This window comes from Styela clava, chromosome 11, assembly GCF_964204865.1.
Source record: "Styela clava chromosome 11, kaStyClav1.hap1.2, whole genome shotgun sequence".
Classification (NCBI taxonomy): domain Eukaryota; kingdom Metazoa; phylum Chordata; class Ascidiacea; order Stolidobranchia; family Styelidae; genus Styela; species Styela clava.
In genome coordinates, this window is record NC_135260.1 from 8923807 (window position 1) to 8944360 (window position 20554).

At 33.9% G+C, this 20554-nt stretch overlaps 1 protein-coding gene across 2 annotated transcripts; it reads left to right on the plus strand.

Moving 5' to 3' along the window:
- The first annotated feature begins 1456 nt into the window (after positions 1-1456).
- LOC120347165 (synaptotagmin-15-like) lies at positions 1457-20312 on the plus strand. 2 transcript variants are annotated; one of them, XM_039417039.2, is made up of 10 exons: positions 1457-1662; positions 1987-2281; positions 13213-13439; positions 14974-15151; positions 15703-15811; positions 16486-16632; positions 17364-17537; positions 17807-17933; positions 18870-19025; positions 19342-20312. In XM_039417039.2, exons 1-10 carry the CDS (start codon positions 1482-1484, stop codon positions 19566-19568), a joined length of 1821 nt encoding a protein of 606 aa, XP_039272973.2. In that variant the 5' UTR covers positions 1457-1481; the 3' UTR covers positions 19569-20312. The 2 variants fall into 2 exon arrangements, with proteins under 2 accessions (XP_039272973.2, XP_039272974.2); XM_039417040.2 differs by lacking the exons at positions 1457-1662; positions 1987-2281 and adding an exon at positions 10158-10304.
- The last annotated feature ends 242 nt before the right edge of the window (positions 20313-20554 follow it).

Genomic DNA, 20554 nt, shown 5'->3' on the forward strand with positions numbered 1-20554 from the left:
AAGAACAGTACTTAGCATGATTCGTAAATAAAAGTACATGCGAGTTAGTTGGAAATAGCACAATGAGCTTATTGATAGGAGAGGAAAATGGCCGCAATTTTAAATAATATTACAACGATATGACTATATATAAGTATATATACTTCTCAACGCCTCGGTGGCCTAGGAAAATTCTTTAACTTTTTTGCTTGCTTCATTCAATAAAGAAAATTTCTTTTATTATTATTATTTATTACGTGGATTATTTGCAAAAATATTTTTTTTTGCGTTACTCATAATATTGAAAGAATTTTTTTATTATTCAGTTATATATAAATTAAAATGAAAATATAGAAAATTGATTTTTCATATCCTAGTCTGAAATCACATGTGTTCTACCACATAGATGGATAATTTTAATAAAAAAATTTAACATATTGTGTCTTCAAGTATAATAAATCAAATATTTTGTGTGCAGATCAGTTCCAATCAACTATTGCATTATAAATAAGGTAAATATTCATATTAGAATTGATATTCCATGAGCTGATGGTCGTGACTTCAACAAAAACTTGTAAATAATTTCCATTTTCAATCTATGTTGATGGTTGTTGACTTAACGAGATGAATGCCGAAAAATCGTGTATTACAGATGTAATTTTTGTTGAACATTTCATTATCCACGAGTACACGACATGAAAATATTTGGCATGTACTTTTCGTACCAAACGCCTTAATGTGTACTTGTGAAAAATGATTGGAAGTAAACATTGTGACACGATGCGCCAAATGTCTTTTTAAAAAATATGGAGTATCCATAATAAATTGTTTATTTGATTTTTGCCTACGTAGTATACAAATAACAAGAAATCAATCAAAAAGTATTATATTTGTTTTTGTTTGTGAACACGTTCGCGTCGTCAGGTTTGCAAATTTATTTTCTCAAAAAGCAATTCAGAAAATGATGGATCGCCAGGATGGTCCAGAACGGTCCATTCAAACTTTGTCTGTGGGTGACACATGTAACAGTCTTGGGATGTATATTATAGAAGGCTACATACTGGAACAAACTTTCCATAGTTTCAATGATTGGGTAAACTAGCTTCATTGTAGATTAGCAGAACGTTGTAGAAACAGCTCGAAAAGTTTGAGCAGCAGTGAGAAATGCGCATTCATTATAACCAAAACCTGTTGCAGGTTGATACTTTGCACAGTTCAACTGAGAGGGCTCTAACGAGTAAAAAATTGTTCAATACATTGAGTAAATCCCATTGCTAGAATGACCAAACATTGTTAGGCATTTTTTATGATCTCGTATCAAATCTTTTACAAAAATTTCGAAATGAATTATGTTTTGAAAAAATATTTATTGGTTGAATTTAAACACGGAGGCAGATAGTTTCGTGGTCCTAAATTGATTTTGTAATATTTGAATATATTACATTATCACTAATTAATCTCTCGTTGATGTAGAATTAAGTAAAATTAAATAACAAGCTTGCATGAAAATGGCATTCAAGTTTGAAAATGTTTATCCTGAAACAGAAGCAACAACACCGACAACGACCATTAGCTCCGTAAACGACGATGTGTTCAACACAACACTGATTATATCAACTATGACAACATTGGGATATATTGAAAGTGAAAATGAGAACGGCGAAGAGGAAGGAATGAAATTAGGTAGTTTTTACTTGATATTAGTGTTCTTATTATTTAAAATAGCAATTATGTTGACTCCAACCACTTTCCCAGTTAAGTCTTAAGTGGAATCATGGCCATTCAAACCATGAATTGAATATAAGAGACAATTCTAGGTTGAAATAAGTATTTTGATTTCGCACCCATACTTCGGAGTAGAAGAATTTCAACTTCGAAAACATCAAGTTTTATTCGGTTCAGGGCATTAGAACTTATTGCTCTAAAAACAAGAGCGGCGTCTCGATTATCATAGCAGTATTTACTTTTGTTGAACTGTATTGTGTCTTGATGAATATCTCTTTTCAGGGTCTATACTTGAAATTGTAATCGGTTGCACCTTAACTTTTGCTGTGGTTGTGTTATTGCTGGTAACGCTGGTCAGAAAATCTCGGTTCGTGGAAGAAGGCGGGTGCAATTTTCTTAAATTCGGAGATTCGGAAGAGAAATTGAAATGGATGAAAGTCAAACAAGATTATGATACTTTTGAAAAAGGAGAGAATATCAAAAAAGAGAAAAAGAGTTCGCTTTCTGCATCAATGCCCAGCATGAATTCATTGATGAACTTATTTTCTCGGTCGAAGAGTGAAGGTGATGCGAAACGGTTTGTAAACATTTCCTAATTTAACATCAAAGATTTAGATTTCAATAGTTACCAATGAACTTATTGAAACGAATTGGGCCTAGGATCACTTTGCTAAAGTTTTGTTGTTGTTGTCGTTGGCTTTTTTGTTGAAGTTGTTGAAAACAAATTCCTGGCAACCTATCGAATAGACCAATCGATTTCAAATTTCCAGTGCCCAAAGATAGTTGAAGTTGCTGAAACGCTTTTATTTTTATTTTGCAAATTTTCGATGAACCATATGGAGGACCCGACATTTTACCCTAAACAAAAATGCAATTTTATGGTAATTCGTAGGAACGCTTGTTTATAAAATTTGAAAACACACACCAAGCTTGTTGATCTTATCAATAAACTCCGTTCTCAGTTGGATAGCTAAGGTCCTATTGTAACGGTACCAATGCATGACTACCGTGTCCATTACCATCTTATCATTCAGACAATCTCGAAAAAATGTTATAGGCTTGTTTCACTCATGCTAACAGATCATAATTTGATGCTATACGGGGAAATTTGGAAACCGCCTAAGTGTTTCCTTAACCATAAACGAAAACTCTCACTTCGCTTGATGCGTCAACTGGTTTGTAACGGTGATAGAAAAGTGGTCAGGTTTTTCTACAAATGTTCATTTGCGATTCTTTAGAACGAATCACCCTGTTACATACCATGACCCGTTTCCCATTTTATCGTGAGGCGAATCTGTGTTATGCAAAAAACATGAATTACGTTGGCCTGTTACGTGCATCCATATTGTCTAGACTGTGGCATAACCAATTTTATAATTAGATACTTTTAATTTGTAAATGGATTTGAATCGAGGGTCACCTGGTGTTCCCATCAAGATCTATTGCCCGCCGTCAATCAGCAGATAACGACACAGTGTCAAAGCTTCGCTCTGAGAATAGTTCATTCTCATTTACGATTTTAAATTTCAAATTCGATCCGAAATCATGCATAGGCTACTGAATCCCTGCGATCTATGTTGTGAATTTATATAATAAGAAGCAAAGTAAGAATACTGCCTCATAATAGTTTTGTTACATGCGCCATTCACAAGGGAATTGGAGATTGAAATCTTGTACATTATTAGGTTGTTATCTTGCATTTCTCATACGAGTATCGTGCGTATTCATTCACTAATACTATGTGTATATTTCCGAAATAAACCAGTTATATAAATCTTATATATATGAGGAAATATATTAAGGGTTTTCTTAGAATCAAGATAATACACGATAACGATGTACAGTTGTGGTAATATGCAACCATTTTTTCAAATTTTTCAGAGTAGTTATGTAGCGCTCAAAAAATTGTTGTTATGTCGTTGTTAATTTGATAAATTTTAAAAGTTATGTCACATGACAATACACACATCTGGAATATCAAATAAACGGGTATACGGCAGAAGGATGGCGGACATCGGAATGTAGTATGTGTACCAGGTTAGGGTTAGGCCATAATTTCAGGTCCATATACTACGGGAGTCACTTGGCTAGTCCCCGAACTCGTAATAGAACTAAAATAAGGAAACTTGGAATAAAATTATGGCCTAACCATAACTTGGTACAGATACTATATTCCGGTGTCCGCCATCTTGGTTCACATATTACGGGAGCGCCAAATAAACAGCTAAAGCTATCCGCAATGACAAAATACCGAGGACAATTCTCAGTATCAGTACAATTACTAAAGTGTAATACTAGTTTGGAAACCAGAGGAAATGTATAAGGTGTCCCAAAATAAATAAAACCCACAAATTTGTAATCGTCCTACTGGGTCTCATTCATTTCGGGACGCCCTGTATGACAAACTGTATTCTTGAGTATATATTTTTTATTTGAAATTAATCTGGTTTGCTTCAAAATATCATACTAAATGACGCAGAGATGTCCGTGTCCGTGGTCCATATTTTTCTGTCCCATCCCATGGCAATTTAAGCCTGTCCCATCCCATCCCATGGGATTAAGATTGGAATACAATTCAATAAAAATTGTTTAGGTTTCCCATGGACAATCCTGAAGATACGACCATGTCTTTGTTCGATCGCCACTTTTTGTAATCGAGAAATTTTATATTTCATGACGACTTAAAAATTTTACCAATCGTATTTGGAATAATTTAAGCGATTGCACAGAATATATCTCTTGTAAATTTGAATGTGAAAATTCGAAAACAATTTCTATTTCCTCCTAGTTCCTAAGTAATATTTGGTTTAAACCTAAATCTTCTTTATCTGCACCGAGTTGTAATGTCAAAATAATCGAATGAACTGGGGTAAAATTGTAGAACCAAATTCTTCGAATTGCATGAACCATTGTTATACAAGAATTCGTCATAATTTTTTCCCAATAAATATAAGTTGCTATACAAACACATTATCGATTGCACAATCGTGATCATCCCTGCTATTACTAGTTATATAATAAAAAATTTAAAGTAATGCTTGCGCGATTACAGTTTAATTGTACTTCCATTCACTATTTTAAGAAATAATCGAAGTCAATTATATTGAAGCGAAGTATCGTAGACGTAAATGTTGCGAGTATTGCTGATATTAATTTCAATCAATACGCATTTACGAAGAAACTATCCATGCGATACATTCTCGAGAAAAGATTGTAAAAAACACGCCAACTTACGCCATCTACCGAGTTGAATACTGCTGTCCTCAGTTCGGGGGGAGAAGTCGTAATTTTACGTTCCCAAGCTGCCAGGAGTTAGTTTCGGAATTTCAGACAAGGCTGAATCATACAATCGGTTTTTATCAAGTAGGGGTCAAGTCAACAGATCTTTGACTGTTTAGAAAAAATTAACCGCGTTGTAAATAGACACCAGTTAGTTGTGTAGGGCACAAATCAATCAATCAATTTTATTTTGGTCACTCTGGAATAAAAAACAACAACAAACAGACAAACAAAATGCAGTGGACCTGGGGGACGGAAAGACACGCTATAAAATCGGGCAATACCTTTTAAATCAATTTGGGATGTGAGACACTGATCCAAATAAGATCATGGCAACACCACGAAACAATATACCCATCGTGCTTAATCTATTTTGAGCAAGTGCGTATTGGTGTGTTTTTCCGAATTGACTAAATACAATTAGTTAATATGGTGTTTTTGCCTAAGTCTCTGATGGCTCCAGAAATGTTTTACACTTCAATATTTTTACTGAATAATTGCTAATTGCTTAAGATATTAACAAATAAGGTCTAAACTAAGAACGCCCCTAGAATACAGACAACAACAAATTTTGTTTTGGAAAACACCTTTCAATCTTCGCGCCCGCATTTGAGAGATTGGGAATTCGGTACTTTCTCAAAATTCCTGCAATTTTTAAATGTTCAAATTGTTTTGTTGTTATTCTTCGGTAAAAATTCCCGTAACCTCAACTTTGATAACTTTGAAAATAACCGCTGCCGTTGTTTACACTTTCAATTTCAAAGCATAAATACGGGGTATAGGACGTAATCAGTGATTCAAAAATAAGTTCAGATTCGAGGGAAACGACGTAAGAAGACGAAAACAATAGTGTAGAATTACTACCGTAGTAACTCAGAAGCAGAAATAATAGTTAGATATGGGCTGTTTGAGTTTGAAGAATTGAAATTTTCAATTGAAATAAATTTATTAGGTTTCGTTTGCAGTACCTTGTTATTATACAATGCCAGTGGTTTTTTTTTGCGACAGGCGTGAAACGAGGCAACCATGACAAGTATCAACGATTTATCTGTTACTCAGATTTGGCCGTTACAGAAAGTGATTTGATTGCATAATTCCAAATCTTGATGTAATTTTAAATCTTAACATTTTATTAAAAGATCGAACCTATTTTGAAATTGGTGTCTGTTGATAACTTCTATATCCTTAGTTTACAAAAATTATGGATTGATTTGCAAACAAAAATGCCCTCCAGTTTGATCGATTTGAACATAGCGTATAAACCAAACTATGTTTTGTCCCCAGAGCACACCAAGGAGTTCTTTATCGAACCTATTTTGGAATGAAATCATCTATTGTTCAAATTTACCGTTATGTTTGCGATTCTTCAAAGCGACAACCATGTTCTTTCAATGTTTGATTTCGACTGTGATAAAGTTACATACAATGCAAGAAATATTATTTTTGAATGTAAAATTCTTTTCATCATCATCATGGAAAATACCGCTTCGATATAAATAAGAATCATTTAGAAACCCCTTTCACAAGGTAAGTTTTACTGTACAGCACTAGCGATTCAAAAGGAATGTACGGGACACGCTTCATCGCAGATTATAATCTTACTATTGTGCCTGTAGATTTCTAACAATATGAACGAAACGATAGTAGTTGATTATCTAAATTAGTTTGAGAAAAATCTCGGCTTCTGAAAGTTCGTTCGTAGTCAATTTTAGTAACGAACAGTGAATTTAATTATTCTAATTTTTGATGATATTTGTGCTTAATGAATTTAACAGTATAAAGAAGGTTTGCGTGACTGACGATTTTGAAAATAACGCATAATCTAACTGCATTTTGATCCTTTGTGACGATTGTTTGCCGAAGAATTACGAAATGAGTAGTATTGCATAGTTGAATGTAAAACTTGCAGTTCTGAAACTTTAGGAAAACTAGTATGGAACAATAATGACGAAATAAAAGTTACATATCTAAAAATTGGAAAGTGTCGAAGCTAATCTCATCTTTCTTTCTGCATTATTGAGTTTCCCCCAAATTCTTTGAAAAATGTTATGCGCTATGTCTATTTCCAACGTTGATAACATATGAGAATAGGATTTCAAATTTACCACGAAAAAAGGTTGCACATGGTTGCTACTACGGAATAGTCACAGTTAAGATCAAAGTTTTTTAGTAAAATAAAGCTCGCACTTTGCTGAATATGTTTTACTCAGCGTTTTCTAGCCTTTGCTGTGGTATTAAGCCCAATCTTTTGTGTGAAATGGAAGGTTTATTTTAGATCTATTGTGTATCGGACGTTGATTTATTATTCGAATACCGATTAAATACCATTAGAAGGTCATCTATTCCTGCGGTATAAATAAAATATTACAATAGATAATATTTGGACAATATAGTATATTTTTATAACTGAAAATCTTTCTGTATTATTATCCTTCTAGAGCAATTTTGCTTCGAATTTTATGACAAAGTCAGTATGATATGCTTGTGCAACGCTTTTTTATTCCATTAGGAGCACTAGTAGTATGCACCCAAAGTAGTTATAGTAAATGCATTCAACGCATTTGGATAAATGTTGTATGCTTGCTCAACGTCGGCTGTAAAACCTGTGGTCTGCCGTAGTTGGATTGATTTCATAATGATTCAATTTTGAGTTTTCAGTGATATATGAATTATGAATACATGTTAATACATTGAACCTTTAAAATAAATGTGCCCTTGATCATTGAGTGTTGAATCGATTGATTGTACTAAACCGGTTTATATCTTGATTTTATATGTGAAGAGGCAACTCATATGTTCAATTAACTTTCACGTTATTGGGTGAGTGAAGGCACATTTTTCGGGCTGAATATTCCTAACATATTGAAAATAGGTGTGGTATTTGCGTCATCAAATTAATTATTATTTATTGTGTCGCCTTATCGACCACGAAACAAAATGTTACCGGAATTTTGAAGGTCGAAGTAAATTGAAAATTAAAATACATAAATCTGGCAACGGCAAATAATCACAGCCCGCAAATCACTTTGTTGTCCAAGGATGTATTGATTTTTTTTGTGAATATATTGCTTTCTTCGGCTTGTAACGTTTCTTTGAAGAACCTGACGTAAAAGTTCGCAGTGCCCACCGATTTTTAGACAGAAAATTGATCATTGACCCATGCCCTGACGTGAGGTGAATCACTAATTTTATGGATGCTTGATCGTAGACTCAACGTTGTGACATATTTAGCTTTCCTAAATCTGATTGAACTGAACCACTATTTATCTTTGATTCGTGTTTGATCTGTATAACCTTCTTCAGGACACACTCTATATATATAAATTATTTGTTTTCGATAACACATCAAAACGTATTATGTTTGATGGCCTCTTCAGTTACGCGTTTTCGTACAAGAAGGAGCTTTTAAACGATCTGTAATGGTTTCTATACCTATACAAAATACCAGAGTACAATGATTGAAGTGTTTATCAATTATCGAGAGCAAATGAGAAAGAGAGCAAATTTAGCTATAATATTGTATTATGTAAAGTGAAAGGCATATTTATTGTTAAAATTATTTTGAGAAAGTCTAAAAAACTTTCAATGTCAGAAGTGCTTTGTTTTTTATCGCACCTTATAAAATAATATTATTGTTTACTTTAGATTACACACTTTGTTGAATTTTATTCTCCAGTGGTTGTCGTTCCGCACGAATTTATCTGTTTTGTGTTTTGCTCTCCTTCAGTCAGTTTAAAGTAATTTTTATCAATGTTTTAATGATATTTAGAAAAGCTCTCATTTCTTTATCCAAATTTCGGTCCCAGATGTAAACAAATAACATGACGGATATACCATAGCATGAGTCACCACGAGTCAATGATTTCAATGTTTAAATTGAGAGAAATAATTTGAATATAGTCTTCGAGTTCGGATTAGAGAAAGCTAATAAACAGAGCATTCTCCGAAATATAACACATTAATTATGGGGAATAATATCAGGTTATGGAATAAGTGTTGGAAATAGGCTATTCGCAGAAAACTTTAGTGAATAAAATGATTATGATTGTAAGACTAGTAAATAGTAAATCGATTATTTGGAGGAAAAATATTTATGAATAAGTAATTTTTGAAATTGCTTTACACTCCCACTAATGCGTAGCGTGTTTATATGTTTTTAACTGGAATCGTACCGGATATTTTACAAATCTTATTTTACTCTCTTGTTGCGACTGCAACATGGCTAGGCTACATAAAATTGAAAAAAAAGAGTTATTTAATATACGTTTGCTCATAGTAAAGCTGAAAGTTGTCGTCTCAATTAATTAAATTAATTTTATTACAGGCACTTACTCAGTTGATAGTTTTCACGCCGCGTCTTTAAAAGTAATTCATATCAATTGTTGCAGAATAAATCCCAAGTTTCAGGTCAGTTATAATTTTGTCAGCATATTTTCCTACAATATGTTTCAAATTATATTGAACGGAACATAGCTTGTTCAGTGACACCATGCTAATGTCAAAGCTTTTTTCAAATATAACTCGAATGTCAGTGAAAATATCGCGCCATATGCAAACCAACAATGACACAATCCCATGGGGAATAGGGTGATCTATTTTGAGGTTTTTGCTCTTTGAATCATGTTTCTGTGTGTTGTAATGATCACATAATGATGATTTCATGAAATTCGCTGGAATTATTAAATACACAGGCTAACAAATTTTATGCAGTTATAGAGTTGAGGAGAGGTGTGACGAAGTGAATGCTTTTAAAGAATATAGTTTGAGTGTGACAAAATTGTATCATCGTATTATATTTATCTGTTTAGTTTAGACAGAGTATTGAAATAAAATAAGTATGTATAAAACTTATGTTTTGTATTCTGTGTTAGCAGCAAACTAAACGTTTATCGGTCGTTCGTATTCATCGTAAATTCATATATTCACATGAGTTCACATGGGTTCAACAGCATTATGACATCAGAACACTAATTTTGGCACTCTTAATAGCGATAATGTATTGGAAATGTGGATGAATATTTAATGGATCCTGCAAATAATGAACTCACAACCATGTGATGGGATTAGGCTTTTTCGGGTCATTTGAAATATACCAATCGATAAGCGATCTAAGTTATTTTGATAAAGACCAATTTAATATCATATTTATATCCAGACTAATTGTGGTGCAGGGTTAGAGTACTAAACTCATTCAGATTATCTTAAGTTGACATTTTTTTCTTCCATAATACAGGAGGCAGTTAGCAAAAATAACTAGATATGATTAAAAACTCGTTTCAGAGATTTTGGTCTTCCGGGGAAGATTGCGGAAACGATGACGGGTGAGTTGCTTCTGAAGGATTAAAAAATAAATCTACGCCAGCGTAGTTGGATTCAATGATAAATTGGAATTTTTTATACGTTTTCCGTTCCAAACAAAGCTCCGCACAACAGACATGAGATTTGAAACCGAGATTTTAACATGGAATGTCATCATGGTTAAGTTTAACGCACTAATCAAGTGGTTCTTAATCTTTGCAAACGTGTGGAACCCCTACGTTATTCTGCAAGCTTCCGTCGAACCTCGATGTTTCGAACAGTTGAGCGCAGGGGCGCAGCCAAAACTTATTAACGGAGAACATAAATTGCAACAAGAGCACTAATAATTTCATATAGTCATCGAACTAAGTGCCTTTTTTAAGTACCATATTTCTCAAAAATCTCCTCGGAATGCAATTGCTAGGAGTCTTTCGGACAAACTAGCAACCATCGTTTCAAATTGTATAACTTGTGCGCGCGGAAAGGGCAAAAAATGCAACTTTGAAGATCCGAAAGCTGAAACAATAATCCGAACGAGCTCGGACTCTGTTTAAGGAACACTGCTATAATCAAAAGATCGCGCTCATCGAAAATGAAAAAATAATTTGAATATACCGCAATTTTAAAACAGGAAGTCGAAGTAGCAACTCCGCTGACTTTTTGCTCCGATTTTCAAAATAGTCGCTATCCTCACGCTTAGACTGATTTGAATGAAGATGGTAGGCACGATACGACCACTGGTTACTTTAAATGCGGCAAGAAACAATTTTGGACTTATATTTCTGTACTTGGACGCAATATCTCAAATGTAAGCCGATGAAGCCACATAAACCGCTTTTTGTAATATTTGAGAAATACTGAGAACACCATTTTTGGAAAGGACATTTAAAATTTTGTATATCTGGTATTTTTAGTCTGTGATACAGATTTTTTTCTTTCATTTACCAGTAAATTTAATATTAATTAGTATGGTGGCTTGAAGAACATATTTGCATATGAATGTGATGTGAACATATGGTAAACGACATTGTAAAACATATCCGGTCCAATAAAATAAAACTGCACAAATAATTGAGTTGTTTGAACTAATAAAATTAATTCTTCCTCAAAAACCACAAGAATTTATATAATGTAACAAAATTAGATAATAAAATAGGTTGTTTACCTTGTACCAAATTGGTTGAATTGATTTTATATATATTTTTTTCATTTATGTGGGGGAGATGGGGGAGGAGGGTGAATGTAGAAACCTGAAATACCAAATGCAAACGCTCATATCTAATAAATATAATAACAGTTATTGGAAACGATGAACTTGAGCGGTTATGTGAATTATTACATTCAAAGTGCTGAAGTAGGGGTAAATCTTTAAATAACCAGATTATTGAATAGCATTAACCAAAGACTCGAACTAAACTAAATATTGCAATTTTCGTTTCGCCTGTTCGTCTATGTTTTCCAATTGAAACCAATAACAAACCAAAACGAAAAGTCCGGATCTATAATATATCAAAACTACTTTTGGGGAATGTGACTCAACGATTCGATCGATTGTGTACTTTAATCCTTTTTTTACTCAAGAATTTTCCGTTTTTACCGATTTTCTAAAAGCGAACAGCTTTTTTGATCTCACGAGTCGAGTGTCAACAATTGAAATTTGAACTGAATAAACCCGTCTTTACTTTAATCGTTTAATTTTATTTACTTTGAGCCTCACTTGATCTTGATGCGGTCACATGTGGTATATACCTCACTCATGTCTGATCAAGACTGGCTTGTAATAATTTTTATTCATACGTAAAATTCCCGGTGACATTAAATATTTCATCTTCAATAGGCTAAATTGTTGATAAACCTCTATTTAAAAATTGGTTTGCTTTTTGAGCATATGCCCATCACCGAAAATTAAGCATTTATGCTCGATTTATGATTAATCGGTACACGATTATTCAATGTTATGAATCCTGGGTCACGTCGAAAGGGGTTTATAAAGCACTTCAGAATACAGTGTTAAATTCTATAGATTCAAACGATCGATAATGCGGTATATCCGGGTTGAAACCGATTTGTCAGATGTAAGTTATGGACCGTTGCTTTAAAGTGGATTTACAGTAAAAGTTTAACACAAATAGTGAACAATATGATCTATTGAATATAGTGCCTAAAAGTGGCTTTAGTGCCATTGAAAAGTTATTATTTGTGTCGTCATATATTGTCCCACATTTCTATATAGCTTTTACCACTTCACCAGTATAAAATTCCGATCTTTAGGCAATTTGAGTGTTGGGGATCCCGTTATGCGATTACTATCATGTCGAAGGGTCTGCGATTTATATTTAACCACCCCACTTTGTTATCGTCCTAAAACAGTTGGATGGTAGCTGTTTCAAATATGTGCAATGTTTAAATACAGACATGATAACTCAAGACAAGTTGTATAACGACCAATCAATACGTTATGTATACAATCGTTGAATATCATCCAACGACGGATGAGGACTTAGAATACTGTGAAATTCCCTGAGCCCTTTTCTTCAGATCGATAACTCGCCAATTGATTAGGCGTCGATATAATCTCTTTGTCAAGAATCTACGTTTCGAATCTCGCGTAAAATAAGTCAGTGCACCATAAAAACGGTTTGTAACTTTCTCTAAGTGCTTCTGAATTCAAAACTTGATTCGGGGTTTGTGGGTTTCGCTTGTGGCGACAATATATTACATGGTAATTATTATTGATGGAGTCCATATACTTCGCCACCAATTCGGGATATTTAATTTCCTAGGCAGATAAGTGAGAAAATATGATGGTATTCGTGATGTAAATCTCTAATGTGGAAACGCTTTTTTATATTTTATATATGTTTACATTTTACCATTTTAAACGTCCCCGCCATATTAACTTTTTTTCATATCACCTTCGTTTTTTTCTAGATTGCAGCAGAGTCCTAAAAACACCTTAACTATTCGATCCAACAGTCAATTCGGACAGCGTTCCCCTGCTATAACCCGTTCTGTACGACATGGAAGTATACCGTTCACTCTTCCTCCCATGGCGCTTGGAAAATCATCTTCGACAAGTAGCGGACTAGTAGAACGCGTGCAACCGTATCACCCCAGATCATACAGTGAAAATGACACTTCGATTTCTATGGACACAGGTATAAAATTTCATACAAACTGAGATGAAGTTTAACAGAAAACAATATACGATTATTGTGTATTCGTGGACAGATTCAGTTTATTTTTCTGCTGGTTTGGGGATGTTATAGCGTGAAGTGCAACAAGTTTAATATGTCACGCAAAGCACAGTATTCCGTCCTGTAACATTTCACACTATTGATAATATATAATATCGTCACGCTAATAACCGAATTACGTAAGTCATTTTTGGCGATTTTGAGTTTTTTATAAAATAGGTATTTATGTAATGCTGCGCACCTGTCTGTTAAATCAGATTTTATTTCAAGAATTCCGAAACCCATAAAAATGGAGAGTTAGTACGACATGCACATTTGTGCAATTGTTTCGTCATAATGAATTATCATTGGCAACGTAGGACTATTGTGACGTCACAAAGGCAAAATAACCTCGGCGAAGTATTTTCGAGTTTGTGCATCTCGGATTCTAGCTTAGCGCGTATTAATTTGAATTTATACTACAGTATAGGAAGACGTGCACTTGTGATATTCACTGTCCTGAGTCCAATTCACCTTGGTTGGCTTTTATATTGGGTGCATTGCTGTTTTATTCTTTATATTTAATCTTAGTCTTATTTCGGTGGGTGTGCAGAACGTGTTATGTTGATGAAATATTAATTTTTAAACATAAAAAATAATGTAATTGAACTTGATTAGCTATTTTGGGAATTAGACATTGTAGATACTGAGAATTACATTCGTTTTCGGGACTGGTGCATATAGTAAAATTGCAAAATTGCGTATGTCCCCAAGTCATAGACACATTTCTGCCTAAGTCACAGTGCGCCATTATTACGTCACTTAACTGCGTCATACAAATTAACTTAAATCGGGCTAAGATCAAAAAATTGAACCATGGTAAATTATTGACTCTCAATGGCATAACAATATCAATAGTAAGTTTTATACGTTTTTCTCAAAACTGCTTAAAATGACGCAATTCGGTTATTAGCGTGACGATATGTTGATTTGCATTTTGTAAAATAAATATATGCAGCAGCATTTGAGAAACCGTATAATGTACTATAGTATACAGCCTTAAAATCATGGAAACAAGGCGTTTAGCGCGATGTCATGGTTCGCGAGTTAACCTACTGATGGGGAGGGAGTCTTTGTTTTGCATAAATTATTACATCGATGTTTATCGATTGTCAGTAATCTATTTAAAGCCTATTCTAGAACGAATACCACGCAAATATTTATGTAAACTGTCTCGTCGCAATTTTAATCACTTGTAGGCTCCAGGTTTAGGCATGATCCCTGTCAGAGTCTGATAATTAGCATGGATCCCATTTTTATTCTGCAGTTGTAAGCGATTCAATAATCAGTTACACTTTGCAGTAAATACTTGCTAGGTGGACAAGTTCGCATTAAATATATAGTCTTGTATTTAATGCTTCTACACCAGCAAGATTACATGATATTCCAAGTAGTACAAAGTTTACTAGCAATTTTAGAATGTCACCGAATTTGACAGTTTTCGGTATTTTTCCAGGAGTTTTCATGGCGCCTGGGATTCAAGAAGAAGAAGATTCTTTTGGCGCACTAGACTACAGCGAATCATCAGAAAGCACTTTTGATCAGACTTCTGAGAAGCCATCGGAAGCAAAACTAAGTTCAACTGGAAATTTCCGTAACAGTCTGCTGGGACAAATACAGCCTGAACTCTATAAGTATGTAGCACTATTGCACTGACAAAAAGGTCACAGCATGATAAGAGATATGCTAATAAAGAAATACGCTTTTAAATGGTTGCTACTGAAGATAATTAATGGGTAAAGTATGAAATCTCGTGCAATCTATGAATACTATGAATCATTCAAAAGTTAAATGAAACAAACTTCAAACACGCACGAGTAATTCTGGATAAGATACATCAGTTTCGTTATGGTGTAACGAAATAAGTAGAAAAATATGAAAGTTTAATGTGAATCACAAAGTCAAAATATTATAATACATGTACAGGGTTGAAAAATAATATCATTTTATTGAAATGAAGAATACGTTCACTGTAATTCCTTAATCAACTTCATTTTTTATCCATTTGTTTTCGTCGGCCTTGAATGACGAAAAAAAATTGAGTTACCGTAGATTAACATAACTGAATGATAGACCAACTTGCCAACATGTTGCCCTCCAAGTTCATCGAATTTGTATATAAACAACCGGATCCCTTTATTTCTATTTTTTTATTAATATCAATGTGGAATATTGCATTTGCCAGATATTCAGAACACGAGGAACATGATCTGCCACCTAGTCAATATGGAAGGATATGGTTTACACTGGTATACGATGCAGCCGTTGAAGCATTGACTGTAAAAGTAGTCAAGGTATAATATACACTCATTTCAAAGTTAAGCGCTTTCCGTCAACCTTCATCTTACGCGCTTATACTTGTATTTTCGTTTTTTTCTAATAAAGCATTGACTATTGTACTCAGTCAAATGTAAAGTCGCGAGATATTAATGAATCGTTAAGGGCAAAATAAAACACACAACTGCGAAGCTGTAGCTATTGATAGATTATCAGTTCGGGTCAATGCAGTTCCAGGAAAAGGAAAACAAATTTATGCAAACCGCATTCTTACCACAAACTAATATTACCCTGAAGATAAATTCACTCTTCTAATAATATCGACGGGACTATTTGGAAATATATTATCGACATAAAAAGGATTTCGCATTATTTGATGAATTCTTAGACGTATAACCTAAACGCACTGAGTAAGCCATTACATTTACGTTTTAATGAGGAATATATTGGGTAATTATAATAAAAATTCCTATCGATGTGTGTTAATGTACATATACAACGCATGCGAAATTAGCAACATAGGTAGATTGTCAGAATTAGCTTTTTCACTCCCATATTTCGAACGATTCTATAAGGTCGATTCCATAAGTCAATTTCAAGAATACAATATATAATTATTTAATATATTGAATATTACCATGCCTACTGACGTTCACAAATATTATGATTTATTTATGTTTTAAACACGCAGATTCGTCAGTTACAAGGTAGAGGTTCCAACGTTCCTCACGATTCATTTGTGAAACTTTTTTTGTTACCGGATGAAAGGATGTCACAGCAAACGAAAGTCAAAAGAAGAACAAATAATCCCAGATTCAATGAAACTTTTGTTTTCCAAGTGTGTAGAATAAGCTTTTCAAGTTTGGTTTAATATGGTGTCTTTTCGTAGCGTGATAATTACGGAATTTTGGGCTCGTCTATCCATTAATTTTCCATCACCCATACATTTATCCGTCAATCTTCTTTTTCTACGTTTCTTTTTTCGTCAAATTTACATATTACTTTAGTGCTAAGAATTTTCGATGAAATTAGGAGCTATATATATATATGCTGTATAAACTAATGTAGCAAAAACCTTGCATAGCTTTGTGAATGAGAAATTTTACATTTTTTGCATAACATCTATAATACGATAAGTCATATTGGCAAAGAGGCAATAGTAATTACTTTATATTTCGAGATTTATCATAAGATATATATATTGATTTCTCCTAAACCTAAATATCTCAATACCATCCGTTGTCTGTTTCGGGTCGTTATGCATGATGGATATATGCTAATGGTAATGGCCTCGGTAGGTACAATACAGATACTCCTATTATGTAATAAATATTTTCCAAAATTATTCGTAATGATTGCATCGATATTATAATCATTCACCTAACCGTGACGCAAATACTAGAGTTTGCAACCATTACCTGACGTACAATGAACACGACTGGTTTAAATTTCATTTCAATTTATTACTAATTACTTAAACGTAGCCCCATTCAAGATTTCTGGTTTAATTGCGAAAATAAAAATATTGCGTTTTAGACACATATTATATGAAATTTATCATCTTCAAAGGTGTCTGAGAACGATATTAGAGAACGAACTCTGCGTTTGTCTGTATATGATGTCGACAAGAGGAAGGTGGCAAGGCATCTTCTTGGTCATGCTCTAGTGAGCTTGAGTGACGTAGAATTGCTGTCTCAAGGTGGTGATGACATGATGTGGAGAGATCTGGATGATCGAGCCCATGTAAGTAACTTATGAAGTTAGGTACCATGTAAGTATACAACCATTTACTCAGTAGAGACTGAAACTTACCTAAATGTAAAGTATTCAGTGGTGTACATCAGAAGCTAAAAAGAAGTAGACATTGCTACAACGGGCATCTATTAGGCAACTCGCTGTCCAAATTGTATGCGTGTATCAAATAGTAGTTGTTTGATTTTGCATGGTTCCAAAATGGCTAAAACCAGTCCAGAATTTTGCTTGTAAATAAAATTACAAATATATCGCTACAGCCAGGAGATTCTGGAGCATCACTCGGTGAAATCAACATATCTTTATCTTACTTACCATCGCTCAATCGATTAACTGCAGTTGTACTGAGGGCAAGAAATCTCCGGGAGATCGACTTGGAAGCTACAGGTAATTAAATATTTTTGTTTTTATTTTGTTGATGAAATTTGAATTGAGATATTCGGCAATATAGTCGACATTAAGTTATGATCACGAAACTGCAGGGATTAGTGAGATAACTAGGAAGTGATCGGTTTATTTTGGGTAAAAAGCATCGACTAATATTACTGTTGAAAAATGTCTTCTTTAACTGAACTTTCTTAAGCTCAAATGTAGTACAGGACTGTCGAACTAGATGGAAGTTCCCGCTACCCCCAGTCATTTGAAACCGACTCCGGTTAAGCAAAAATTTCGAGTCCGAATCCGGATTTCTATTCCGAGGTCGAAATAAATTGTCTCCCACCTCTGCAGTTTTTAAATTTCTGTTGCAAAATTTTATAGATATTCCTAACGCTTCATCTCCAATTCCACTTCCCTGATTTCATGTCTTCACATGCTTGTCAACGGGATTCCCATGGGAAGCGATCGGGCCAGAAAATGGGGTTTCTGTGATTTGTAGACCTGTCAATCAAGTCACACTCGAATGAAGATGTGGTTGAGAGGCCGTTTAGTGGCGTTTCCGGGATGAGAAAGCGTTTCTTCAATCTCTGCGAACGTTTTCGAATAGTATTGGCGGTGGGAGCAGTGATACTGAATTGGAGCAGTTTGACAATACTTCTGAATTTTAAACCTAACAAAGCCCATGAATTTTGTCGATTTGCATGTCTCTCTGTACAATGTAAATGTAGTACTATTTAGTAGAAGCTAAACCTAAATTGTCATACATTTAATAATTTTTATTGAACTCTATTCCAATAGGAATCCCATGTGATGGGACAGGCATAAATTGCTATTGGGTGGGATGGGGCAGAAAAATATGTCATATGGACAAGTCTGTGTCTCATCATTCTTGATGTGCTATAATCCACAGCAATCTCTTTGATACTTTTTATATATATTTGATAGGTGTGTACGTGAAAGTGGCTCTAACACAAGGTCATCAGATAATTAAAACAAGGAAAACAGCGGTGAAAAGAGGAGAATGCGATCCAAACTATAACGAATCTTTCAGCTTCACAATAACACCTAAAGACATAGAATCATCCTGTCTTTCCATAAATGGTAATATTACTCTTATATTAATGCAGCAGTAAGGGAGAATGTTATTATTTATTAATAAAGTTTATCCATGTTCACTGGCGGTGCAGGATAGAATGTACACCATCCCAGTACAACATCCAATCATCCAATTTCGGAGACGATGAACTTAAAATGCTATGCCCAAGTTTTACTGGCTCGTTTCATTTAACGTATACACTAAGATTCGATTTGCATTTTTTAACTTCACTCTTCGAAAAGTTATCATGAAAATTCAGTCGCATGAATATTACTGCTTTTGTGTCCACAGAAAATTGAAGGCTGCTTCTTGTTCTTACAGTTATAACTATAGGATATCAAAGCGGCATTCGACAACTCAAAACATCATTCAAAAATCTTGTCAGTACCGGAAAACCGAACAGTGAGCATAAATATGGACGAGTGGTGGTCGGATCATTCATGTTTTGCCGAGGGGAACAGCTTTTACATTGGCAAGAAATGCTAGCACAACAACGTAAAACAATCTCAAAATGGCATCCACTATCTGAAGTTGCTACCAATGATTGAATACTGCGAGGACAACTAGAATCTCCCGAGACACTCTGTAATGCGGTTCTGGAAAGCCAAAACAATCCTTTTACTATTTACACTCGCCTGCTCACCAAATGCATTTTGATTTTACTTGAATTCTGATTATATGTGGTTACTATATCGAAGGAATTTAAAAGAATGTAAATATGATAGTTGCGTTGAATTCAATGCAAACTGAGCTTAACTAATTTCTGCCCTTATTGGCAATTAGTAGCAGAAGTATTTATGTATTTCGAGACTAATGTTTTCCGCAAATACTTAAAATATTTGAAAACTGAAGAATGTTTTGCCAATGGAAAAATACAAAATTAGAACATAGATGAGGGCAAAGGTGCAATTCTATATATATTTTCATTTTAAAATGCTAATAAAAAAGTGAAGTCCTTGATAATTTTATTTACCGCTCTGCAATCGTATTATTTCAATTTCTTTTTTCAGTTGGAAATTGAAAAAAAATTACTTCTTCAAACAAAAGTGAATGGCGGTAATTATAATTTAGCTGGTAGATAATTGTTAGTGATTACATACAAAATATGACACCCATAACTTTATCACAAATTAATTACATCTATCTTAATGACTTTGAAACTATCTTCCAGTACATAGCATAGATCTTCTATATATTTTGTATACAGGAGCTCCTTATCTCTTTAGTAGAGTGAAATGCTTTATGTGTGTGTCAGATAATTGGCTTTCATCTTGTTGACTATTTTTAACAAACATCGCCTTGATTTTTTTCAATAAATAAAATATGAAAAAATAAATTTGAATTAAAAAATCACAATATCGAGTAATATAAACTAATACTAGAAAAAACAGATGTGAAGAACAATGAATAAAAGCAACAAGATGGAGTTACCAATGTAAAATTCAGTCATAGCAGTAGTTACTCAGACTGAAAAAAGCCGATTGTCGCTCTGACAAGAAGGATTCTCTTGGAAATTTAGTAACATAAGTATGTT

Excerpts from the sequence above, each read along its gene's own strand:
- LOC120347165 (XM_039417039.2), top strand. The coding sequence starts at position 1,482 with ATGAAAATGGCATTCAAGTTTGAAAATGTTTATCCTGAAACAGAAGCA. Across the intron at positions 1,663-1,986 it reads AGAGGAAGGAATGAAATTAG|GGTCTATACTTGAAATTGTA; the intron begins GTAGTTTTTACT and ends ATCTCTTTTCAG. Across the intron at positions 17,934-18,869 it reads GATCGACTTGGAAGCTACAG|GTGTGTACGTGAAAGTGGCT; the intron begins GTAATTAAATAT and ends TATATTTGATAG.